We start from the raw sequence: 27,272 nt of genomic DNA, 5'->3' as shown, positions 1-27,272 counted from the left end.
ACTAAGTTATCCATAGCAAATTTTTAATAGTACTAAGATTCTAGTGCCTAAGAAAACTGGAATGTTGTTCATTGTAACCAGTCATAAGTTTGCATTAAGTTTGTAAACTGTACTACAAGGACAAATCACAACTAGAACCTTATTGAGTTCCACTCTTTTACTGTGCACTAGTTTTTATGAATGTCCCCACTTGTGCAGAACAAATGGAAGACAGAAGGCATTTTATATGCCTGGCAGAATGTAAACTACTAGGCTGTGTAAGAATACAATTAGGAGCAAGGGTTAAAAACTTAAAAGGTGTCCACTTTTTATGGTTTGAATTGTGTAGTCCTTTTACAGTTAAAGGGTAGAGTTTTGGGGCAAAGTGGCTGGTTTATAATACTGGTTGAAAGGTCTCTTACCTCTTTGTTAGGTCCCATCCCCACACCGTTTATTGTGATTGCCAGCTATGTTTTTTTTGTGGGAAAGAATGGTAACAGTGGCTGTCTTGCTGTAGGTCTTGAGGTAATCTCTTTGCAAATACACAGGTTTAGGCTATGGTCATTGACATCATCGGTCCCGGTGGGCGCTTTTGAGTGTCATTTGACAGTGGAGTTTGAATACCTTAAATTGTTGGTGATGGGCTGGCAGTTGTCCCCCTATCTAGGCCTTGAATTGTTGGTGATGGGCTGGCAGTTGACCCCTATCTAGGCCTTGAATTGTTGGTTATGGGTTGGTAGTTGGACCTCATTTACACCTTTTATTGCATTATATGGGAAAGATTCTTTCTTCACCACCATACATTTTCTCTCCTTTAAAGATTTAGTTAAATAAAGCTGATCCTTTTATTAGTTTTTGAATTACTAGCAATTCACCAAAGCTATATTTTTGGACTCAGGCAAATACAGAAACATCTTCAGATGGCCTTGATTCATGGAGCCCCACTCCTTTCTATGGGAAGGAGGTCCAAGGTTGTCTCCGCACTGAATGTCCTATGGCCATGCCCATGCGTGAACTCAGGCCACACGTTTGTAGTCGATGGCACATCACCGGTAAGTAACCCTGCAAGTTTGGTAGCTTGGTTAAAGATTGTGGGGACAGCTGATTTTCAGAGCAGCTGTCCCGGCATCAGAGCATTACTGAATTGCTCCGGTAATTATCCACCGCTGCAACTCATCGCAAGTTGAATACTTTATTGAGGGCCACACAGCTCCCAATGATGAATAGGCCTCTTATATCTTTAACTGTCTTAAAAACTTGCTTTGCAGCATACTGAAATCTTTGCATCCTAATTCTCCCAAATATCCTCATTATCTATATTGATAATCACTCTACTTGAAGATCGTTCGATGAAAGTTAATGTTTTTTTCAAGGTGTACATATTTAGATATATATATATATATATATATATATATATACTGTTGTATGAGGCAGCACTCAAATGTTTCCAAAGAATTGCTGTGCTGTATAGTCCAAATGGTTAACTTGTATACACACACTCACGCCACCTATCCGCATAAAGCACAGTCCAGGACTCACATTTAAAAACCGGGATCAGGACATCACAGCACAGCAAGTGCCCGACAGCCGTTTCAACTGCCCTCTCGTAGTTTTCTTCAGGCCCCTCGTTAGTCGTTTACAACTATGATCCACAGCTGTGGCCTCCTTGAAGCATTGGAGATCGTCACTTTTTATTACACCATGTGGCATGTACTGCACAGCCGAATTGTTTATGTTTTTGTCCCTATCCCGTGAACTTCTCAATGACTTTCATAAAAACCACCAATGACATGATCAGGCCATGGCGTAGTTTATGTGATTTAAGAAAGAGGTACTGTACCAAAGCCCCTTATTTCTAGGGATGTGTGCCGGACCATTTTTGATGGATTTGAATTTGGCTCTGATTCGTCGTTCCGGCATTGGATTTGGATTTGCAAAAGCACCGTGACTGGTTTTGGACTACAGAAATTTACAAAGAAAAGCCTAAATCACATCGTTTGGGCTTTTTTGTTGAGTATTATTAACCTCAATAATATTATGTTCCAGTCATTTACAGTCAATTTAGACCACCTCACAGCTCACAATATTGTTTTCACCACTATTGGCCAAAGGCTGCAGGGAGCTGGCTGGTTACTAAGCGACAGAGCAGCGGCACAGACACCACAGTTTAAAGCACGTCTAAGAAACATTGCCACACAGCAGTGGCAGAAATGAAAGGTAGTGCAAGATGGAATTGTCCTTAGGCTCTTCCACCCACCCAGTGGGGTACGGCCAGCAGAGTCACAGTACTTGTATACACAGTGCGCTACAGCCCAAGGAGTCACAGTGCTTTAATACACAGTGGGGTACGGCCAACAGCGTCACAGTACTTGTATACACAGTGGGCTACAGCCCAAGGAGTCACAGTGCTTGTATACACAGTGGGGTATGGCCCGAGGAGTCACAGTGCTTGTATACACAGTGGGGTATGGCCCAAGGAGTCACAGTGCTTGTATACACAGTGGGATACAAAAAAAATGTTTTGTTTTACTTTTTAAACTTTTAAAAAATATATTATTTAACTTTTTTTTTACACTGGAGCAGACGGGCATGAGTACAGCATGCCTTGTACACAGCCACTTGTGAGTCTGGACTTTAATCAGCAGAGTATAGTGTAGCATACATCAGCGTGCAGTGTGCCCCCTATACACAGCACTTTAACAGCACAGCCACTTGTGAGTCTGGACACAGCCACTTTAATCATCAGAGCATAGCGCAGCATACATCAGGGTGCTGTGTACCCCCTACAGTCACTTTACCAGCACAGCCACTGGTGAGTCTGAACACAGCCACTTTAATGAGCAGAGCAGTGCACAGCGTGCGAGTGAAATGGCGCCAAGTCCCAGTCGCGGTGCCTTATATAGAAACCAACTCTTGTGAGAATCCGATGTCCGGAGGATGACGATCGGCCTCCAAGTGGTATCCGAGTCAGATGGGAACACCCGAGCCGCGGCTCAGGTGGACTCGGATCCCCGGTGTTCGTTGCAGTTTGGATTCCACAGAATCCGAACCGCTCATCTCTACTTATTTCATGTTCCTCATATTAATCAAAGAAAAGAAGAAATGTTCCGGCTAGTGGCTCGCTAATTAAACTGCAAGAAAGGGACCACTCCTGTCAGAGTTATTTGGTGAGCTACTAGAAAATTGCTGCATAAGCCAGAGGAAATTTTATAGTCCTTAGTGTCCTTCAGTAAATGAATATACAATGCTATTATGGCCAGCTCTAAATATTTTATTTCATCGGACGTTACTATGTTTCCATTTTTTTCTCATAAATCAAACAGAAGCTCTGGTGAAGTATATCAACGTAGATAAGATTGATTGAGTTTGCTCTTTGAATTGATCCTATGCAGGACCTAATGGTCTTGCTGCAAATAACTATAAACAGTGAATATTCATATGACGCCGTCATCTCTTCTCTCTGGTTAATGATCTATTTCAAAATAATTGATCTCTATTTTTGAATGTGCCAAGTTCAAATATCGCGGTTACTCCTAAACCAGGTAAAAGATTCAACAGTCTGTGGGAACTATAATGAAAATAATAAATTAGGTAATCTAACCATACTACACCAGCCAACAGGGACAAGGAGGACCAACTGTCTGATAATTGGAGCATCTCCGTACCCTATACAATGTATGGAGGCAATATCCATTCGCAGCCTGATGTTGACTGAATAACAGCCGGGTGGATTGGACAGGTTTGAAATCCAAACTAAATGTTCCAGATCAGTTTTCAGACATTTTCTGGTTGTGAAGGCTCATCATACAGTTCCATACACAGAATGATAATTGTCAGTTGGCCGAGTGCCATGATTATCACGCAGTGAATGGCCAACTTTAGAATTCCATTCGGGCTTTGTGCCTCCAGATGTACGACTGATAATATCTGCAGCAATGTAATTAATTTGGCCCATTACCGATACCACTCTATACAGTACATCAGAGATACTGACCCTTTAAAAAGACTTGATCAACTTTGTTTGGTAGTAGAAAGTGGTGCATGTACCCTCTACCATACTTATTCATCCATAGAAAGAACAGGAGCTAGATCTCTGGAAATAATCCCAAACCGCTCGAATCACTCAGCTGTTCCATTAATATCAATAGCCATCTTCATGTTGCTCGGTGGCACTAGCACTTCCATTTCTCCAGCCCAATATCATGGAGGCCTATGATGGCCTTCAATCAAGCCACAGACCAATTTCTGCCTTGATACTGCTTCCCATGGCATAGTCACCCACCTGTTAGTACTACTCTGCTAAATTGAATCCATGGACTTGATGGTTAGGCAATATTGCTATTCCCTGATCTGGAATCCCCGCAGGCCTCCAACTTTCTATACATGGATCATTTAAGTACTCTTAAGAGTTTTAATAACCTACAGTGTTTCTTCACAATATTTATGGCCGGCACAACTTTCACACTCCAAAGTTTTAAACTGGGTGATTGACACACTATTTAACTGTTTTAATATCTCTGTTCAATCAAAAATATGTGTTATTCATACAGTAATTAATAATTAAACTAAGCATTAAAACTCATATGCTAAAATGGGAACTAGACTGAAAGAAGATTTGGACTCTTGACTTTCTCCCTTATCCTTGCTCTATAAGAAACCCAATGCAATACCTAAGACTATGAAATTCTGCCCAGTTGCAGGGTTATGAACTACTAAACTGTGGAAGAAAGGTGTGCCTCCCATTACAGAGATTGCAAATTGGATTTGGTTTATTGTCTCTATTTATTTATTTATTTATTAACAGTTTCTTATATAGCGCAGCAAATTTCGTTGCGCTATGGGGAACTGACAGTTTCAGTGGTAGAAACACTTTTGAAAATGGATGTACTCTTTGTCTCATCATAGACGATGCTGATACTGGAAATGGATCTTGTAACTGATATCTTTTTCAAGCTCCTAACTGACCTGCGGAACCGGGAGGAGCAAGTCATACCCTTACCTATCATCCTTGCCCACTCATTTTTATCCTTTCTCTGTCCTTCCCCGCTCTGCTGTTACCTATACAGTCTATCGCCAGTTAATGTAAAGTGTATGTTCATAATTTCTCAGATGAAAGTGCTTCATTTATTTTTCATAACAAAATGAACACTATATAGTATTACCCATGTGATTGTTTTTGTATCCTACACAATAAATAAAAATAGTAGGAAACAAGAAAAAAACATCAACATACAAGACAATCAGCATAAGTACAGCCTATGGTTCACCAGTCTGTATAATGCTATTTACAGAGGAGTCCGTCCATAGGTATCTTACTGTCTAACTTTCTCCTCACTCTTATACATACTTGCCGACTTTTGAAAAAGCATTACAGGGATATTGTGAAAGCAGCACCTATGAGCGCAGCGGTAAAGTGGGCGTATACTGCTACATCTGAGGGGCGAGTCATAAAATTAGTTTACATCCAAATGTAAATGAGCCCCAAACCAGTTAGTAAGATCTACTTGTTGATGAAAACACACTGATACTTTTCAGAAAATGTATATTGCCATAGGGGTCATTATGGGCTCTATTTATTAACATTATTTTTACTAAAATAAAGTGAAAAAGGGTGTTTTCACATCCGTTTCACATTATTTTAGTTTCACCTATAGTTAATACAGGGCAATTGGTGTAGAATTAGTAAAATTCTACTCCAACCCCCAGTATCACTTATTTTTAGTAAAGCAGATCGCATTTCCCATAATTGTAATGGGAAATGTGATCCGACCAGAGTTACTAAAAATAAATTGTAAAAAAATACCGGGGGAAGCCCTGTGATAATAACGCCACCTGGAGGTGGCGTTATCCAGGGTCTCCCCCGGTTACCGGGCTCCCACTCTGCTCTAACGGGGAGAGCAGCGGCGGGAGCCGGGTACCAGTAATCAGCTATGTGGTCTAAGCAGACCGCAAGCTGATTGCTGTAAAAAAAAGAACAAAAAAATGAAACATTTTTTTTTTTACTTACCTGAATCCAGGGACCGGTGATTGGGCCTCCGGTGATGGCTCCTCTCCGGTCAGCTGGTCTCCCATAGTACACTGGGGCCCGGGCATCAGGTGATCGGGCCCCAGTGCAGTATGGGAGATCACCTGATCGGGAAGCCCGGAGAAGATCACCGGAGGCCAGGAGGATGCAGGTAAGTGTAATGAAGGGAGGGGGGATCGCGGGGGGGGGGTCGCGGGGGCCCGCGATCGTGGGGGGCGGGGCTTAGCACCGGGGGGCAGGGCTTAGCGTCGGTGGGGGGGTAGTAGCGGTGGTCGGTCAGCGCATGCACGGGCTCTTAGTCGCGGTATTTTTGGAAAAAATACCGCGACTAGAGTGCGGATGGGATCCGCAGGGAGAGAGCTTTATCACAAGCTCTGTCCCTGCAAGGGATTTATAGTAAATCCCTGTGATATTGCCTGAATTCGCAATGCGAATTCACTCGGTAATATCACACTACAATCCGCATTCAATATGCGGATTGTAGTAAATAGAGCCCATAGTCATACATGACTACTTTCCCGGACCCCCGGTAGAGTAGGCACTTCTCCCGCATTCCTGCCCACTTCCTAGTGAAGTTGGCAGAATGGGGAGAAGACCCAAGGAGAATAGGGATCCCCGAGCTGGGGGCGGGGCTTAGTTATGCGATTCTACAAGAATTTTGTCATTTGGCTCTGCCCCAAGTTAATTTACCATGAGGGGGCGGGGCATAATGATTTTGACCGTCAGCCCCCCCCCATTGCCGCCCACTTAAAAATAGGAAAGTATGGTCATAGGGTCTCATTCGGACCCGGTCGCAAGCGCCGATGCGCTCGCAACCGGTTCGATGATTAGTCCTGTGCACGTGCAGCGGCCACACTGCGCGTGCGCAAGCCCTGGAGCTAGAGAGAAACTCTCTTGCTCCGGAGCTCTCTACAAAAGGGGCGGCTATCGATGGTGATCGACAGCTCGCCCCATTTTGTAGGCAGGCCAGGGGTGTGGTTTCCAAAACTGAGGCAGGAACGCCTACCATTTTGTGGGCGGCCGCACTGACATCAGCAGTGATGTCAGTGGGGAGTTTCCTGCTCGATCAGAGCAGGAAGCTCCCTGGGGCTTGCGGTTGCCGAGACCCAACCTTAGGATCTCGTCGCAAGCCCCGATGGTCGTGATGGTGTTCATTGCGACCATCACCCTGGTCGGTCGCTAAGCTGTGGGTGGTAACCCACGGCTTAGCTAGCAACCAGGAGGCCGCACTAAATAAAAGGAAGCGGCCGCCCTCATTCAGAGTGAGCGCTTGCTTCTTGAAACCGCCTCTGAATGAGGGCCATAGTGCCTTATAACCAATGCAGGGAAAGTATACTAATGATCCCATTTGAATGTATATATCTCTGTTTTTTTCTATATAAAAGTTTCATAATGGGGGTAAGGAGCAATCAGAGAGATTACCAGACTCTTCAGGGAGTCAGGGAGATTGCTACTATTTCAGAGAGTTTACTAGTATGCTGTTATATATTGTAGATTGATATTCTGTTAATGTTCTATCTCTTGCATAGGGTGGGATGTACTAAATGGTTTTCAGGGTTTTACTGCATTTTCCAAATGTACTATTGGGTGGCCACCGAGATTCTGACGCGTCACTCTGCGCATGCGCAGATGGACTCCCTGGTCATAAACCTGAAGTCCAGGGTGCATCGGGAAGGACAGCTCTTATCGGAAGAGCTGTCCTTTGTGGTACTAATCACATATGTTAGTACATGTGCAATCACTAGGGATGCGATGTCTGACGGGACGTACAGCACAATGTTAGTACATCCCGCCCATAATGAGATATCCATCTGACTTAAGCTTTTTTCCAAATTGTGGAAACCTAAGACTGAATTCTTTCCTCATCACCAACGCATATGATGTCTCGATAATAGTAATGTCCTTAATTACATGTCCATTTGGTGCACCTGGTTAGTGGAAACGGTGGTGGTAATCTCATTACTAGAACTTGCAGGTTTATTAGTTTAGTGATCTGTGCAAACAGTAATACTATTATGCCAGTGATTATTTTTTTTTTATAAAGAAAACTGCGACAGCCCTATAAAATTGTATTTTGTACTTTTAATAAATGCCACTCCCTATACTGCTATTATAACCCATTAGTTGTTAATACATGTTTGTTAGTAATCAAAATGAAAGAATCATTTTTCATGACTACAGCTGAAATCCGTGTCCTGTTCCATACCCAGGTGGCTTTATGCCAGAAAATAAAAGCTCACCTGGATACAGTGTCGTAAAAGGGCGGCAGTGCGCCCTGTGCTGGCCCACCACTAAACCCACGACATCATAATGTCACGCCTAGAGGACGGGACTGCCAGCTCTGGGAAGTAGAGGACGCTCTGGGCAGCTCTTCAGGCTGCATGGAGCCCATCCAGAGCTTCACTTGGATGTTATCTGCAGTAGCGCTACTGGCTGCTGGGTGCCATTCCTGGTCACATGTAGGTACCGTGGGGCAGCAAGGGTACCACCCCTAGGGCTCAGCACCATGTGCAACGACACAGGTCACACGTCCCTAGTTATGGTCCTGTCTGGGTCTGTTTGATGGATGTGACTCTGATTATGGTTAAAAAGGAAACAGGTATACAAGACCACCACTATAACCAGGATTCAAAGTCAAGGGCTGTTATCGATAGGGTTTGGAATTCACCAATGTCTAAATTCTGATTTCTAAAAATAGCCATGTGGCACCAATAAAAGGGGTTTCCCTCAACTAGACATCAATGAAAAATATGAATTTCTTGCCTTAATTGAGCACAGCAGATACTGTATGCCACAAGACAATGTTTCAGGACAAATTCAGGACCATTCGCCATTTTTGACCTGATCAGCAAGGCCACACATCCGAGGTTTTGCACTTTACCTCTTTCCAATTTTAAAACTTGATTTTGAACTATAAAAAAAATTTAGAAATTAAAATCTGATATACTAAGGACAGATAGCAGATAATATGAATCGAAGTGAACATATGACAATTATAGAAAATAGGCCTCATGCGCAGAATGGCAGCCTCAGTGGCAACTTAATGGTATAGTTATGTTGTGTGGAGGTTTGTAGATGTGTCATGTCACTTTTTAACTATTCAGTACGAAAAGCATGTACTGAATGCTTAAAGACAGACAGTGATGGGAGACTTTCAGGCTAACAAAAAAGTAACAGCGACTTAGCCAACCATTTCCATCAGCCTTTGCCACCTCCTGTCTTCCCTTTGCTGACTTGATTCGGGTTTTGAGATAATTGACTGCAGCAAATGGTCAGGTACTGTATAATAATGACATGTCGGTGTGATAATTGTCTCCAAGCGGCTGATTAATGGTTGCTTAAAGTGGTCCTAGAGATGTGGTGGAACCCCCCCCGTCCTCTGTACTTTTTTAATAAAGGGACAGTGCGCGCAGGGCCAGCGCTAGGCTGTGCTTCACCCAGCGCCGTATGGAGTTGCCGCCCCTTCCCTCCTCCACTCCCTCCCCCTGAGTTAAAATATTTCCTCTACCTCCAGGAGGGTGGTGGGCATTTCCTGTGCCCTCCGGATACAGTGGCGCTCCGGGTGACGGACAGGCTTGCCCGTGCCTGGAGCCGCTACTGAGTGCGCGCCGTAGGCCACACAGTAACACAATCTTGTTCACATTATACCGGACATAGTGCCCCTAATTCACATTGCACCACATAGTAGTGTCCCTTATTCATTTTATGACACACAATAGTGTCCCTTATACACAATGCCCTTATGCAGTGCCCCTTATACACAATGCCACTTATGCAGTGCCCACAGTAGTGGTGCCCATTAAGCAGTGCCCACTATGCAATGCCCCCATTAGTGGTGCCCATTATGCAGTGCCCCCTATGCTATGTCCCCATTAGTAGTGCCCCCTGTAGTAGTGCCCCCAGTAGTAATGCCCCAAGAAGTAATGCCCCCAGTAGTAGTGCCCCAATTAGTAATGCCCCCATTAGTAGTGCCCCCAGTGGTAGTGCCCCCAGTAATTGTTCTCCTTACACACAAAAAATACAATTAAAAATACAAATTGTGCCCGCTGCTGTCCAGTACTACCATAGTACTCACTGCAGAAGCCGCTGGTAACAAAATCTTACCGGGCGCCCTGGAAAATGGAGCCTCCCTGCAGCGCAGGGCGACTGGGTAGGGTGGGCTGGTTGAACTGATGGAACGCCTCGTTCCGGACCACTTTATCCCCTGGTTCAGAAGTCATCTAAAATCAGGTGGACCCTACATGCACTCATCTACACACCCACTGAACACATTTCCTACCTGCAAATGCTCAGTTGCCATCCAGTTGTACCCACTAAAGTAAGTTGCAAGTGTAATTGCAGATAAGCAGCAAAGTAATAGGGCTGCAGTGCGCCCCGTGCCAACCCCTCCCCCTGAGCACATGACAACATGACATTGTGCAAAAGGGGCGGAACTGACAGTAGTGAGAAATGCAGCACAGAGGACACTCCGTTCAGCTGTACAGACTGCCGGGTGTCTGTCTGGAGTGTCCAAAGGATGCTACAGCAGGGTTATCTTCATGTATAGACACACCGGGCAGCTGCCCAGGGCTGTACAATTCCGTGGCATCTACATGGAGTGTTGTGGAATCATTCTTCAAGTGAAAGTCCTGAGAGTGCCACCGCTTCTCTATGCATATGACTGGTATCTATTACTACTGAGGGCACCTAGGCGATTATTACCTATTAGTGTGGAGTGCTGGCTTATATATATATATATATATATATATAAAATAATGAAAAATATTTAAACATTTCTTGGTATAATGCCTAAATTTCAAGTAACATAAATTAGGAACATGGGCCAACCAGCTTGTTCAGAAAAGAACTAAGAAAACGAAGGTCGTAACTAGCTATGGGCAACCGGTGCCGTTGCACAGAACGCTGTGGCTCTGTGGGTGGCACCATCGCCCCAAAGCCCTTGCTCCTGGCTAGCATAGTGCCTGGAATGACACCCTGCGGCCAGGATTGTTGCTGCAGCATCTACGGAGCATCCTGTGGACGCTCCAGACGGGCACCTGCACAGTATATACAGCTGATCTTGCATCCCCAGAGCTGCACTTATTGGCGCAGTCGGTTATGCCTCTTTCTGAATGACATAATGAGATCATGTGTGTGACATCATGATGTCACGCTGTCAATGGTCGGGGCCGACACTGGTCGCAACTGTGCCCTGTTTATGGATTTTAATTGTCTATTTATAAGAGTTCTGTTATTCTTTACTCAGCTGAACTTCATAATCATTAATACTTACTTGCCATGAATTTTAGTAGGGCTACAAATATTCCTGACTTCCACAAGAAGCATCTGCAATGTTTACCTATTCCCGCTATCTGTCATGCAGATGGAGTAGACTTCATTCTGGCATTTTTTTGCTAACAAAATGCACTGTTGTCCTATGTAATAATTGTTTGCCAGTGTGATAATCTATAGCGGGTTGGATATGAGATCCCGGCGGTCGGGATGCCGCTGGTCAGAATAACAACAGCGGCATTACGACAGTTAGAATCCTGACACAGGAAATAAGGTAAGACTAACCCTTACCCTTACCTCTAACCCGCCCTCCCCGGTGCCTAACCCTAACCTCCCTGCCTAGTGCATAAACCTAACCTCCCCCTCCCCACACCCTCAAGCTAACACTCCCTCCCCGGTACCTAAACCTAACCTTCCCCCCTTGTGCCTAAACCTAACCTCCCCATCCCTGCACCCTAAACCTAACCCTCCCCCCTAGTGCCTAAACCTAACCTCCCCCTCCCAGCACCCTAAACTTAACACTTCCTCCCCGGTGCTTAAACTTAACCTCCCCCGTAGTGCCTAAATCTAACCTCCCCATCCCCGCACCCTAAACCTAACCCTCCCCCCTAGTGCCTAACCCTAACCCTCCCCCTAATGCCTAACCTAACCCCACACCCTAACACCTGATAATTACCTTCAGGATTCTGATGCTGGGATCCTGACGCTGTCGGGATTCCAGCGCCAGTATTTTGTCCATCAGCATCCCGCAAGGCGTGATGCTGACTACATCCCTCTATAGCATATGTTGCAGTCTGAAAACTTGCTATGTGATACAATACAGAACTAGAAAAAAATATATAAAATATTAAAAACAGCTAAAACAATCCTACTATTAAACATTTACTGTACATGATAATACAAGTTACTTTTATTACAGCAATTAGCAGTAGATTAATAGATAAATAAAATTATGTATTTATACCAACTTGTGGATAATTACTTCGCTCACTTGAGCTATAACTTTTTATAAACTTTTGGAAAGAATCACATCTTGTAGCTGTGGACAATTACAGTCGCAGCTTCAGAAACAAGTCTATCTGTGCTTATCAAACTTCAATGACAATTTTACTGAACGTGTCCAAGAACATTCTGTGGACCTAATTATTGAAGCCCTTAATTACATCTCTGATCTCCACCGGCAAAACCTTCACAGGAAAACTTCAGTTCATCTGAGGACATTGTAGGGGAGAGATTTGTGTATTCTGATTTGAACCAGAGTGTTTTGCTCAGTCTTCATATCTACAAATGCTGGGTTACTATATTAAGATTTGGCTCCTTGGGGAAGCCGAACAGATTCATAACTCCAATGTCACATGTTATCTCAGTCATTGAAGTGGCGGCAATTGTTGACATTCATTAAGCCAGTTAATGTTTCCTTTTGTTTTATATATATCCAAAGCAATTTAAATGGCAAATTAGATTGTAAACAAGAATCTAAATGTTGCACAATAGGTGAATGAGGGCCATATACATTGTGTGAATCCGGACATAACTGATAACAGATGTTTAGATACAAAAATGTATCTAATGCCTATGTTCTTACATACCAAAAGAGAAACTATCTATATTCTACTCAACAGTCAATGTGGTCCCACTACACAAACTTATAGCACTCTGGGGGTAATACATCAAACCTTGTAAAGAAGACAGGTGGAGATGTTGCCCATAGTAACCAATCAGATGTTATCTTTTACTTAAAGTTATAGCCTGAAACAACTTCTCCACTTGTTCTGCTTAGAAGGCTTTGAGTTTATCCTCAAACTCTTGCACTAGATCAATAGATGAGTGGCAGTTACAAATTATTTTGCACTTTTATAGTACATATTCCTCAGTATAATGGCAACTGCTTAGAACATCCATTGTAAGCTTTGACAGCTGTAAATACATAATTCAGTACACTAGGTATCTGCGGCCTGTCAGACACTTTAAATTAATAATTACCACATATTATAAAGTATTACGAACGCAAAATTTTTATTTTGTGTTTACCAATTAAACTCAACTAAAATACATTTCCAGCCCTATTGATTATAAAAGTAGTAAATGGTAAAGGGAATAATTATTCCCAATTTCAGAAATCATTGACATCAGAACAAAAATATTGCAGTAATGATTTGCTCATTCCTATTAGAATATATCCATGTTTTTTGTCTGTTTGCTGTCTTTTTTTTATAGTTGAACTTTGTTGCAAATGGTTTTGAAAGAATATATAGTTTATTATTGTCTTTAAATACAGTTTTGACTTTCCCAATGCCCCTAACCAGTGGTTCCCAATCTGGGTACCATAGCACTTGCAGGGGTGCCACGCGTTGGTGGTCCAGGACCAAATCAAATTATTTATGGTCCATGTGATAGGCAAAACCAGTGCTTGCGGCTGCCACTCATAAAGTATTTGGATGAAAAGAAGCACAAACCTGACCACCACCACATGACTGACATTAAGGGTGAAATGTAGGCACAATTAACTTATTGAGAAATTCAGCCAAAAATATTCATTTAAGAAACATTTGGCCTACGGGTTGCCCTGTAAAAAATTGCTGATACTGCAGAGTGCCGTGATTCAAAAAAGTTTAGGTACCACCGACCTTTACAAATGAAACAGAAAGATGTTGGATACATTTTTCTTGCCTAGAAGTTGTATGGTTTAAAAAGAATACATGAGTGGACCCTTCTCAATGTAATATATAGCAATGTGTTTAAATCAGAAATCAGCAATGTATCACCAAATTGATGCATATGTGCTTTCAAGATTAACCTGCAATGATACATCTTGATTGATTGACTGTTATGTTACTGTAGTTTGATAATTTTGATATTACACTGTTTTCTGTTGATGATGAGGAATCCTGTAGGACATAATGCTGTTATAGGGTGTACTAAGTCGAGAGAGATCATTTGGATGGCGATAAAGGGGTCTAATCAGCAATGTTTTTTTAACTTAAAACATGCGGATATTATCATTTCTGTATTTTATAAGTATTTCCACTATTCAGCAATGGGATAATGGAGAAGATAACGCAATTATTGTCTCCATTAATTCCCATATCGCAGAGTATCACACTATAGGGAGCAAGCCATTGCTCTCTACAGTGCTGAATTGCAAAAAGTGTTAAATTACTGTAAAAATCTTTACTTTTTATAACGCCATCTCAGAATGGCGTTATATGAAGCAAAACCTTAAATATCCCGAAAACTGTAGGGACAGAGGGAAATTTTCCCATAAGTCCCTGCAGGATCTTGTAACTCCGCCCCAGTCTCCGCCCCTGCTTTGCTGTGACCGCTGAGGGTAAATCCAACTCTAGCCTGTCAAAACTGCCTACATTGATTGAAATGTGTACGCAGGCTTTATATTAGTCTGTATACATTTATATGTATGTGCTTTTATATTTAAAATGTATATATAAATTTGAAATATAAAAGCACATAAATATAAATGTATACAGACTAATTTAAAAACTGCGTACATATTTCAATCAATGTAGGCAGTTTTGACAGGCTGGAGATGGGCTTAGCCTCGGCAGTCACAGCAAAGCAGGGGCGGAGGCTAATTGCAAGCGCATGGATAAACATGCGCAGAAGAAGAATCAGAAGGCTTGGTTTTCGAAATCCCGAAAACAATACCTTCTGTAACATCGCAGGTACAGCATGCGAACGCAAACACTCTCCCTGCATAAAAAATTGCTCAGTACCTTACATAAAATTTAATGATTGATAAAAAAAAATTGTGACAATGTTGTCCGTTAATATTCGGAGCAACATCGTCACTCTTGCTGACTAGAGCTCAAAGTACCAACCAATCAGCTCCTGTTATTTTTCAAACACAGCCTGTAAATTGACAGTTAGAAGCTGATTGGTTGGTACTTTATCTCTCTCCACTTTATTACTCTCCAGGCTTAGTACATCTTCTCCATATTGAGCAAGAATGCCTTTAACATTCATTCCAGGCAGAAGAACAGTGATTTATCGCATTTATTGTTAGTTTAATAGGAAAGATTTTATTGTCCACCCCATTTCCTTGCATGTAATATATTGTTATTCAGTAGCACCTACCTTTCTTCTTTATTCTAATAAGTGTAATATCAATAGATGTGTGTCCAATACAATAACAGGGTGTTCTCCATGCTTGCTTCCCTCTATGGGACAAGGACAGCATTTCTTGTTCAGAATTATACATTACTACTTCTCTGGCTGAAAAATGTGGCATTCATAAATGTATGGTGTGACACCAGCTTTTGGCATAATGGAGACAAGTGGATTATCACCCTTGATGCAAGGCAACATTTTTAGGGACATATTCAATTAGCCGCAGGATTTTCCCCACGACTAATTGCCGGGCAAAATCCCAGCGGTGCGGGGAAAAGCTATACAATTAAATCGCCTTTTTCCCGTGCCGAAAAATCGGTACTCATGTGCGGAAACACACTGATTCCGCGCAAACTGCAGAATCAATGGGATTTTCCAGATTTAGTGGTTTTTATGTGGATTTTACCTTGCAGTTCCATGAGCTGTGAGGTAAAGTTCAACTGTGGGGACTCGCGTGCGGGTTCTCAGGGACTCGCGCGCGAGGAATCCCTGCTAATTGAATAGGTCTGGAGCAGCAATTTTTACCCCGCGGTTAATTGAATATGCCCCTTATTCAATGGGGCAGATTCAATTAGCCGTAGGGTTCTCCCCGTGACTAATTGCCGTCCAAATCGCCGTGGTGCGGGGAAAAGCTATTCCATTAAATTGCCTTTTCCCCGCGCCATAAAATCGTGACTCACGCAAGTAAACACATTGATTCCACGTAAACTGCGGAATCAATGTGTTTTTTCCCCGCATGCGAGGCCGATTGGGTTGTATTAACATGGATTTTACCTTGCATCACCAGGAGCTGCGAGGTAAAGTCCAACTGCGAGACCCCGCGTGAGGAATCCCCGGCAATTGAATTGGACCGGCTCGCCAATTAGTTGCGGGGACAACCCCACGGCTAATTGAATCTGCCCCATTGAATGTGTTAAAAAAAATAAATCACAGTTAGGAACAACAGTGTAATCCAAATGCAAAGCTGTACACACACAAACTTATTTGTTCGAACTTCATAATTACATTGGCTAATGTTCTTTCACTAGCCAAATAGTATTACCAAAGTATCATGGGGCCTATTTATTATTAATTGTAAAGGCTCCGAAAAGCAGCAGTTCCGAGATGCTCTACAATACACCTCACTTCTAATACCAGCCACAAAATTTTACACTGCCGAGTTCCATACAGCTGTATTACAGCGCGTGTGCGACCATCAGTGACACATGCGCACTGCCAGGCCCAGAGGAGGCGGAGGGATCCAAATGAAGCAGCTGGTTTCAGAGGGCTAATTCCATCTTAACATGACATTAGTCCCGCAGTGAAGCTTGATGAACAGTCATCCCCATATTAGTGTATGGGGATGCGTAGTCTTCAGTGCATCTTTAATACATTGGGCTGTAAATTAAAAATGTGAAAAACTATTATGTCCGCATGTCTAACAAACCCAGTCACGTTGATGAATAGGAAAAGAGTGAATCATTTGCTATTTTTTAAGGAGAAGACATGGAGACTGTGGGGAAGATGTATCAAAACTTGGAGAGAGATAAAGTACCAACCAGTCAGCTCCTAGCTCTCATTTTTCAAACAGCCTGTAATGGCTCAGGCTTAGTACATAGACCCTTATATTTTTCTCCACTTTATCTCAGTCTCCAAGCTTTGATACATCTCCCCCTAAGATCTTAACTTGTCTCACTTGGATAGTCATTTCTTTGTGCTCAGTATACTATAACTTTTTATCAACTTTCTTCAGCCACTTCCGCCACTTTTATGCTAATGAGTGAACAGTCGCTGCAGTTTAAGGACAAAATAAATGTTCACTTCTAAAGAAAACACTATAGTCATATATTTTCCAACCCTGCATGATACCAGTCATGGTTCCTTCCACTTAGAATTAATGCAGCCTCTCAGAAAAATTCATTCTCAGTGATCAAGAGGAAACACATATGAGAAAGACACTTGAGCATTAAGTAAGTGAGAATGATGATAGGTAATCTCTATGAGAGCTAACCAAGCATTGAGGCGATCATAACATGACACTTGTGGATAACCAACTAATAATATAGCCTAAAAAATGAACTATAGATATATAGTCATAATATCTCTTCATTTTCAGTGTATTTGTAAGTCTACTGTACTCCTCATTTCACATGTTTGTTTTGGTAACAATTACATCTCAATCATAATTCTACTATTTTAAAACAATGTTGCACTCTATTTTCATGTATGTAACTGTAGTGCCCTCTCTGGAGCGTTTTCCATAAGCCACGCCCATTAATCAATCTGTGCCCCCGGGATGTGTCGAAGTTCACAGGAGAATTCTGCAAGTAAGATGAGGGCCAAAGTCTCATGGGAAATGGGGGCGGAGTCTGTGTATGTGGAGGCTGGGAAACCCCAGAGGAGAGACATCTTAGAGCTGGGGAGCAGGGAGGGAATGCCTGTGCTCCCTTGGCGGAGAAAGACGGAGCCATGGCGGCTGCTATGATGCCCATCTAATGCCTATGGGGAAAGACAATTAGTGGGGTCTGCAGAAAGACCTAGAGAGAGGTTTGAAGAGAGATCTGGGGAGCATAACATAATAACATTATATTCAATGACCAGTTATTACCAGTTATTATATAGATAGATACATCAGGGTAGCCAGCACGTAGCTCATATATAAAGTGGAAAATGTCTCCTTTATTGTCCCTGGGTTGTCAGTGATCGTATTGTGGTCTCAGGGATAGGAAATAAGAGGGAGATGTATTAAACCCCCTAAAGAAGACAAGTGGAGAAGTTACCCATATAAACCAATCAGATTATAGCTTTAATTTGCCTGATACATTATTTAAAATGCTTGCTAAAGTCTGATTGGTTACTGTGGGGAAAAAAAGCAAAGTTTACTGTCTTGCACACCAGCGCAAAGATATGTGAATGTGATGGAGAAAGCAGGTTGCCCTAATCTCTCCAATGGTTACAGTCCTCTCTAACGTGTGTCCTCCCACCAATAATCCAATAATCTGATTGATGAAGGGTTTGTTCTTTCTACCAGTAGTCCAAGAATACCATAGAATAAGGAAAAGATATAAAATAGTGTATTCCAGCATCTTACCTAAAGAAACTCTTACTATAAGTAACATTCTGCTTGGGTAGGATATAGAATAAAAAGATAAAAATTTTCCATCTATATTATAGGAGATATGAGAGTTTATAACTATCCTCCCTCACAAGAGAACATGCTCAGTAATTGACTGTTTATTGGCAGGAACAGCAGAACAGGAACTGTAGGGAAAAATAAAGTGATCCACAGTGCTGTACAGAGAGCAAAACAATAAGACGGTACAGAGTAAAACAGTACAATACAGTGGACAAGTAACAAATAGCACTACAAATATCAACACAGCTATTGATGCAAGTGGTGCAATGGAAATGTTCAGCGTAAACTGAAACCTATTAGCAGATTCAGATAACGGGTCTAGTTCATCTGAAGAAACAAAAACAGAGAGTCCAGGGGCAGAGAGTCCAAGGAGGAGGTGTAGAGTGTAGCCGGTGTGCAGGAGAAGTAGGTAGTGAGAACAGGTGGAAGGAAGTCCCTGCTCTAAAGAGAAGGGGGAGACAAACGGAGAACAAAAGGAGTGAGCCAGTGTAAGGGCAGCTAAGGGAATGAAGCAAGAGTTAGAGAATTGGAGAGTGCATGAGGCTGAGGTAGACCACGTGGTGACATGGTTAAGTGGTGGACGGCAATGCTTTTATTAACGGTTGGGTTTTCAACACCCACTTGAAGCAATGCAGGCTGAAGGATAGTCTGATGGAACAAGGGAGATCGTTCCAATGGTGGGGGGAAGCACGGGAGAAATCTTGGATTCTGAAGTGAGATGTGGTAACCAGAGGGGAGAAAAGGTGGTGGTCATTGGCCGACTGGAAAGGGGAGAAGAGAGTGTGTAAGGAGATGAAGTTGGAGATGTAGAGAGCTGTGGAGTTGGAGAGGGCCTTGTACGTGATGGTTAGGAGTTTGAATAGGATTCTGTAGAGCAGGGGTGGGGAACATTTTTTCCACCGAGGGCCATTTTGATATATATAACATTATTTGTGGGTCTGGTGCAGGCCACGCCCCCTCCGTGTGATGTCACATGGGGCAGGGTCACAATCGCCGGTGGTTACAGAAATGCCCGGACCATCCTGAGGATGCTCTGGAGAGCTGTAAGGGAAGCGGTGTGACCATCTGAAGCGTCCTAAGGATGCTCCAGGTGGCACTGTTGCTTAGATTCTGGCTGCAGGGTGCCATTCTAAGCACCCTGCTAGCCAGGTGAGGCTAGCAGAAAAAAGCTCAGAGGGCCGAGCAAATGATTCCGAGGGCCTTATATGGCCCCCGGACCTGAGGTTCCCCATCCCTGCTGTAGAGGAAGGGGAGCCAGTAAAGGGATTGTCAGAGAGGGGAGGCAGATGTGGAGCGGCGGGAGAGAAAGATAGGTCTAGCTGCAGTATTGAGTACAGATTGGAGCAAAATGGGAGCAGGGGAGTCCAGTGAGGAGAAGGTTGCAGTAGTAGAGGCGAGAGATGGTCAGTGAGTGATTTTGTTGGCATCCTGAAACAAGGAATTATTTTCACACTGGTAGTAGCTTAATAATGGCTGAAAATATAGTAATGGAAGTTTATATAGTCATCTTTAATGCATGTGATGATTTTTGTTGGGGCACTATGAGGCGGCTTTAATTCTTATATAAATATCAGACAAATCATGACAAACCTCTGTATAACTTGAGTATTAAATTAGGTTCTAATTCTGCCTTTTTGTTTGTTTTCTCCTTTAGATCTTACAGGTGAATAAGGTGATGTCCATCCTGTTCTGTGTGATGTTTCTTCCTTATCTTTGTGGCATCCACGCTACCACCATGGATAAAAGGAATTTACCAGAAAATTCAGTGAATTCCCTATTCGTTAAGCTCATGCAAGCCGACCTTCTAAAAAATAAAATTCCCAAGCAAGTGGTCAATACCAAGGATGACCAGCAGAGTACATTACCGAAAGCGGAAATTATCATCGACCTGGACATGGTCGACAATGGGAAGTCTGACTTCCAGCCAGTCATCTCAATAGAAGCCGAGCTGTTTAAGCAGCAAAAACAAAAACGCTATAACTCACCACGTGTGCTCTTGAGCGATAGTCTTCCCTTGGAGCCTCCACCCTTGTATCTAATGGATGATTTTGTTGGACACTCTACATCATCAAACAGAACGTCAAGGAGGAAAAGATTTGCAGAACACAAAGCTCACCGAGGAGAATATTCTGTATGTGACAGTGAAAGTTTATGGGTCACCGACAAGACAAATGCAATTGACATTCGGGGGCACCAAGTAACTGTGTTGGGTGAAATTAAAACTGGCAATTCACCCGTCAAGCAATATTTTTATGAAACCAGATGTAAAGACGCGAGACCTGTCAAAAACGGCTGCCGAGGTATTGATGACAAACACTGGAATTCTGAATGTAGAACATCTAAAACTTATGTTCGAGCATTGACTTCAGAAAACAATAAAATGGTGGGCTGGAGGTGGATAAGAATAGACACATCTTGTGTGTGTGCATTATCAAGAAAAATAGGAAGAACATAGCTTTGTCTTGTCTCTATATAAATTATTATTTTAAATTATATAATATGCATGTAGCATATAAATGTTTATATTGTTTATATATTATAAGATGTTCTTATTTATTAAATTTCAGCAAACTTATATAAGCTTTATTTCCTCTCCAAATGGATCTAAGAAGAAGAAGTCTGTGCCTTCTTTTGGGCATTTCGAAACCCCCAAAAAAGTATGCATCCGAATCTACTGCGAGCAGTATCTATGACCCTAGTAAACCAAATATATATGTCAGTATTTCTCCTACAGTATTTTCATGCCAGTGACTGTTTTTAAGTAGACTTTTCAAATCCGACTATATCAGAGATGTATAAATTGTATGCACATTATATTCAATTACAATATATTTTACCTCGATAATGAAAAAAAAATAATATTTAAAAAAAAAAAACTTAACATGTTCCATTTCAAACAAATGTTAAAAAAAGATCCAAGTGATGTTATACATTACTTTTTTTTTCTTTTGTATATATAAAATTGGTTTTTGTCTTGTTTTATTTTATTTTTTTCTGTTTTGTATTTCAGACATTTCTAAAGCCCTTCATTTTAGTTCGAATTAGATATTAATTTCTACCCAATTTGCTATACAGTGGGTCATGTGTTACTGCCAACCTCATTTAAACTACCTGGCGGGGGGGAATGACAATTAACAGTATATATTTTGAACTTTTCTTAGCTAAAAATAAATGGTAACACTGCCACTTTACTTAAGAGGATATCTGTATTTCTTTACTTTTCCTAGGGATGTAGGTCTAAAAGTGTCATATAGAGAATACTGTGGAAAAAAAGGTATAGTGTACGTTTTAACTAGAGATGTGCGGTTCGGTTCTCCAGAAATCCGATTCCACTCGAATTTTGTGTATCCGGACAGATCCGAGTTGCAGTTTTGATTTTCCCACGGTTCGGAATTCGGATTTTAAATCCTAATTTTGGGTTTTGGATTGCAAGACCTTGCAAAAACTTTTTATAATTTTTTTTTTTCAAAAGAAAACCAAGATCCAAAAACCAAAACACTTGAGGGTGGTTTTACAAAACCAAAACACGAAGATGAAGATCCAAAACCAAAAGACAGGGGTCAGCGCACATCTCTACCTTGAAGCTAAATAGAAAGTTTATCCACATTTATTTGTGTAAAGTAATAGAGTTCCCATGACTATATTTGTATAATTTTAAGTGCAATAATGAACGTACAAAAAATTGTTCTACTCCCTTTTACACCCCCTTAAGTACTTTTTAAGGCTGGATACTACCCACGCCTCTATTTTGTAAACATCTTTGTCCCTCCTGGGTTGCATTTTGCTGTGCATTCAATTCTCTCATTGTTGTAGATTTCCGGGACCTCAAACTTCATTATATGATATCCTATAAAATGCAAGTATGTTTATACAGTATGTATGAACACTGCTAGAAAATTACCCCCTGCAGCAGTAAAAAGGATGTAATCACATTGACTGAACTCTGACCCCTCCCACAAGTGTCAGTGATGTCACTTGAAGAGAGTTCCAGCATAACACACATGTACAGTGTCCAAACACTACTGTTATTTCAAATACTTACTTATCAAATACCACATAATTATGTAAACAGACACTCCTGAATGATGAAAACACAGACACTCCTGAATGATGAAAACACAGACACTCCTGAATGATGAAAACACAGACACTCCTGAATGATGAAAACACAGACACTCCTGAATGATGAAAACACAGACACTCCTGAATGATGAAAACACAGACTATCCTGACTATAACCCAATAACAAAATCACTGCATTATCCACAACTAAAAATGGATAACAGCATAAAAGAAAGAATAATGCACACAGGGATGACTATGCCACATACAGAAAGAGAAAACAGTCTATAGAGGGAAAAAAGATGAGCATGTCCCGGAAAATACAGTACTAAATATAAAAAAGGAAAAAATCAAGTTACATGCATTCAATACATTCAATTTTACAAATGACCAGGAAGAAACTATGCATCATCATGCTTTTTGGGTCCAAAACAATAAAAAGTGCTATTTGTACTACTTTTGTTAATCCACGTGCATTAAAAGCCTGAATTCCAGGAGTTATACATATCTAGTGGCAAATACCATGGGCAAGATGTACTATCCATAGGTTTTCCAAGGCCTCCAATGATCATTGGCTTTGATAGTTGGATTTAAAACGGCAATAGAAATGAACACTATACAAGGCTGGTTTAGCATTTATTTCTGTTGCTGCTTTAAATTCATCAGTCAAACTGTAGATACAGAGGGAGCACGTACTCGCCCTCTTGCACCAATCTAGCACATACTGGCCAGGCTGTCTTGTGCTCGATGATGCCATTATTTCCAATTACCCATACTTCATTGTCAAGACTTGCATTACACAAAACATCCTACGGAAAATATGTAAGTGAAGGTCTCTCCCATTACACTTTTAGATAGCAGAGAAATCCACCCTGTCAGATTTTCTAGAGGGAGACAATTCCGAGGTATTACTACAGTTTGGCTATTGTGCAAAATGACCAAAGTTATGCAACGATATTATGTTTTCCTCTCATGTTTCTGACAGATGTTTTGTGCAGTTCAAAGCTGAAGCAAAATATGATACGTCCTCCAAGTAGCCTTATTCAATATGTTTTGTATTATTTTCTGTATGAAATAAATGTCTTTTGATATGGAAAAAAATCTTATTTAATCTCAGTGGTTTAAATTAAATCTCCTGAACAACTCAAAGAGTCCACCACTGGCGATGATCACTGAAACATATTATTGTGACTACTGTATCTATTTTTCATATCTATCTATCTATCTATCTATTTCTAAATTTATCTATTGCTCTATCTACAGGTATCTCTCTCTTTCTCTATTTATCTATCTATGTATCCATCCATCTATTTAATTTATCTATCTAATATTTTTTAACATCTACCTTTTTAGCTATGTGTCTATCTATCTATCTATCTATCTATCTATCTATCTATCTATCTATCTATCTATCCTGTATTACATTATACTATTATACTATTCAAGCATGGTGCTGTATACCAGTATGTTATCACACCATTGCTTTATACCAGGCTATTGTTGTGCTGTATCAACTAGTGTTCAATCACAGACTAGTGACAGATAACCTCAGCAAGATATATAACAATAGCTTATGAGATGTTTCCCACTAAAGCAATGATGATACTACTGTACAGGGAAATAACTATCCCTCCCGTCTATGTTGAACCAGATGCAATGTTTGCTGAGGGAAAGCACTTGCAACCAGGACACAGCTAATAGGGATACCTATGGCAGGTCCATGGTCAGTATGTCAACACTGCCTATATCAAAACAACAATGCCAGTGTTAGTATGCCGACATGGTTGTAATGCTACCTTAAGCATTTATCTGGGATGATATAATAGCTTTAAACATGAAATGAAGGCAGTACAACACCGTAGTCATACTGCTGTCGGCAATGTGTTGTTGATAAACTCAGTGTCAACATACTGACCATCGACCTCCGTAGTGCATACCCTAGAAATGTTACTTTATTTGCTGCCTCATCCTATGTACACAATTTATTTTTATACTGCATATTAAAAAACACAAGAAAAATGCATATACAGAAAATCACACTGCATGTATGCAATGTAATATGGGGGTGGGTACAGCATCCCAACAGTCAGAATCCTGACGGTCAGAATGACGGCAGTCGGATCCCGACAATGAATATGCAGACAAATTTCAGTAAGTATTTACACGCTAACCCTAATCCTTACCCTAATGCTATCCCTAACCCACCCCTCCTGCCGCCTAACCGTAACCCTCCACCTCTCGCAGCCTAACTCTTCCCACAGCCTAACCCTCCCCTCCCGCAGCCTAACCCTAACCACCCCCTCCCGCAGCCTAACCCTAACTTCCCTCTTCACGTAGCTTAACCATAACCATCATACTTACCTTAGAAGTTGTCAGCATTCTGACCCCCTGGGATCCTGCCGCCAGTATTGTGAGCGTCGGGATTCTCATGCCGTCTACATCCCATAATAGGTGCATTCTATGCATTTAAAAGTGCATTCAATTTTTGTTTAACATGCGTCTGCGAGAAAATAGGAGGTGTTTGTCTTCTGTAAGCTAAAAGCAAGTGGAAACGAGTTTTAAAAAAACTTGTTAAATGCATTTCATTGTTCACAAAGCATTTCCCATTGAGATTCATTTAAAAGAGAACAAGTGTTATAAATACACTGAAACACAAATCTAGGCAACTACTCATAAAAACATAATAAGTCACCTATTGGTTTTATTAATACACCTTCTTAATAAACCCGAACACTACAAATAACGACACCAAGACAGTAAATTGGATTAAAGGGGTCACAGCCAATGAAGTTATTGATCAGATCAGAATTAAATTTTATTATGGTGGCAGAAAAAGACAGCGCTACCTCAGCCTCAGACCAATAGATAGATTTGAATAATGTGGGCGGATCCCCGCCCTAGCGCAAACTGGGTTAGGCAGTACCACCTCCCCCCAATTGGCCTAGCAATAGCCCCTCCATAAGATGGAGAACAGGTCCCCCTCTGACGTAGTGACCAACTCGGCGGTCTCAGAGGAGAAATGCCACCGAACCACTCCTGCACCCAAATAGGCCGCCGAGGAGCGCTGCTTTCCACAGTGCTGCACCACCCGTTGTCAGAAATTATCAGATTGCAATTAAACTTTCCAAACACATTAAACGTTATACAAACCATAGAATAGCCGGGTTTTCCAAAACTGGAAAGAGGGAGAATGCCCTTTGAACTGCCTATTTATATGCCTAACTAAAGCCCCTCCCATTAACTAAACTCATAGGCTAAAGAACCCTGACTGACATCTCATCCCACTCTGCTAGCAACAAACATTAACCCTTACCAAATCGTGCCAAAATGTTCCTTAGAAAACATGTGCTTATATATCATCAGAGTTATACAGTCTTCAGATACTTTATGTCCTGTCTCATATTTTAAAAGTATGTTTCATTTTGCAGATATTTAGATGCGCTTAATTTGCGTAACAAACACATCATACCATAAATGAAGTAGTTTACTGCCAGTGTGTTTGTAGTGACAGTACTAACTACAACGTCGTACTAAGCGCACATATTTGCTGAATACTATACCAGCCAATCATATTCAGTCCTTTATAGTGCAGAAAATGAAATCAAGCATGAATAGTTTGCAAACATACAATGGGTTACATGAATGCATCTAGCACTATGTTATAACACATCAGTTTGTGGCCAATTTAATTTTAGGCTAACACTGATGCGCTATAACTACAGTAGAGAGGAGCAAAACATTTCAGGACATGTAAACGCTTATTTTTTGAGACTTGCTAAGAAGAATTGTTAAAAAGATTCTGATGAATGCATGCTGTTACAATTTTCAAAACAAAAAAGTGAATCAATTTCCGTAATAAAAGATTTTTAAATCTATTCAACAAACAGAACTTTGGGCCTGATTCAGACCCGCTCGTAAGGGCCGGCCGCTCGCGGGTAATGTGGGTGTTTTTTATTTTTTTGTCTCTTGCTACTCGTAAAGCTGTGGGAGCCCACCCACAGCTTGTGCGAGCGGCAAGGAGCTTGTCGCGATAATCGCGACCATCGGTCTTGCGACGAGACCCTGTGGTAGGGTCTTGGCTGTCGCAAGGCCGTGTGCACTTCCTCCTACTAATAGAGCAGGAAGTCCACTACTGACATCAGTTGTGATGACAGTATGTCCTCCCTCAAACGCCAGGCGTTCCTAAGGGAACACCTGAGTTTGGCCAACCACCCCCCTACCCGCCTACAAAACGGGGTGAGCTGTCACTCACCATCGCCCCGTCTTGTAGCAAGCCCCGTAGTGACTGAACTTCAGTCGCTCGACGGGGCTCGCGCATGCGCACGCTGGACATGGCGCATGCACAGATCACAAACATCGAGCCGCTTGCGAGCACTGTGCGCTTGCGAGCGGCTCTGAATCAGGCCCTTTGTCTGAATAAGTCAGAGAGCTGAAGCATTGGGGATAAGGTTATAACTAGTTCTAAGTAACCAGGGGCGGATTGGGTTGGAAAACCAGCCCGGGAAATTTCTGAAAGCAGCCCGTATGGGGGAGGGTCTGTTGAGGCGGTGGGTCTGTCGAGGTGACGGGGTCTGTGGAGGAGGGCAGCATACTCCCTCCTCTTAGGGCCTGGAGTGGCTTGTGCAAGCCACTGAGGGGACCAGGGTCTGCAACAGAAATCTTGAATGATACACTCTTTTTGGGGACCCTCATCCC

At 41.9% G+C, this 27,272-nt stretch overlaps 1 protein-coding gene across 3 annotated transcripts in view; it reads left to right on the top strand.

The window, feature by feature from the left end:
- Positions 1–22,446, top strand: part of NTF3 (neurotrophin 3) — a 94,394-nt gene extending 71,948 nt beyond the window's left edge. For all 3 annotated transcript variants that reach the window (XM_088478977.1, XM_088478976.1, XM_088478975.1), the window contains exon 2: positions 20,170–22,446. In XM_088478977.1, the coding sequence (XP_088335103.1) occupies positions 20,191–20,970 (780 nt within the window). In that variant the 5' untranslated portion in view covers positions 20,170–20,190 and the 3' untranslated portion in view covers positions 20,971–22,446. The remainder of the gene's footprint in view (positions 1–20,169) is intronic.
- The last annotated feature ends 4,826 nt before the right edge of the window (positions 22,447–27,272 follow it).

The sequence above is a fragment of the Taudactylus pleione genome, unplaced genomic scaffold (genome assembly GCF_031769625.1).
Source record: "Taudactylus pleione unplaced genomic scaffold, aTauple2 ptg000225l, whole genome shotgun sequence".
Classification (NCBI taxonomy): Eukaryota; Metazoa; Chordata; class Amphibia; order Anura; family Myobatrachidae; genus Taudactylus; species Taudactylus pleione.
Note: the sequence above shows the minus strand (reverse complement) of the source record. Positions and strands in the feature narration are given on the sequence as shown.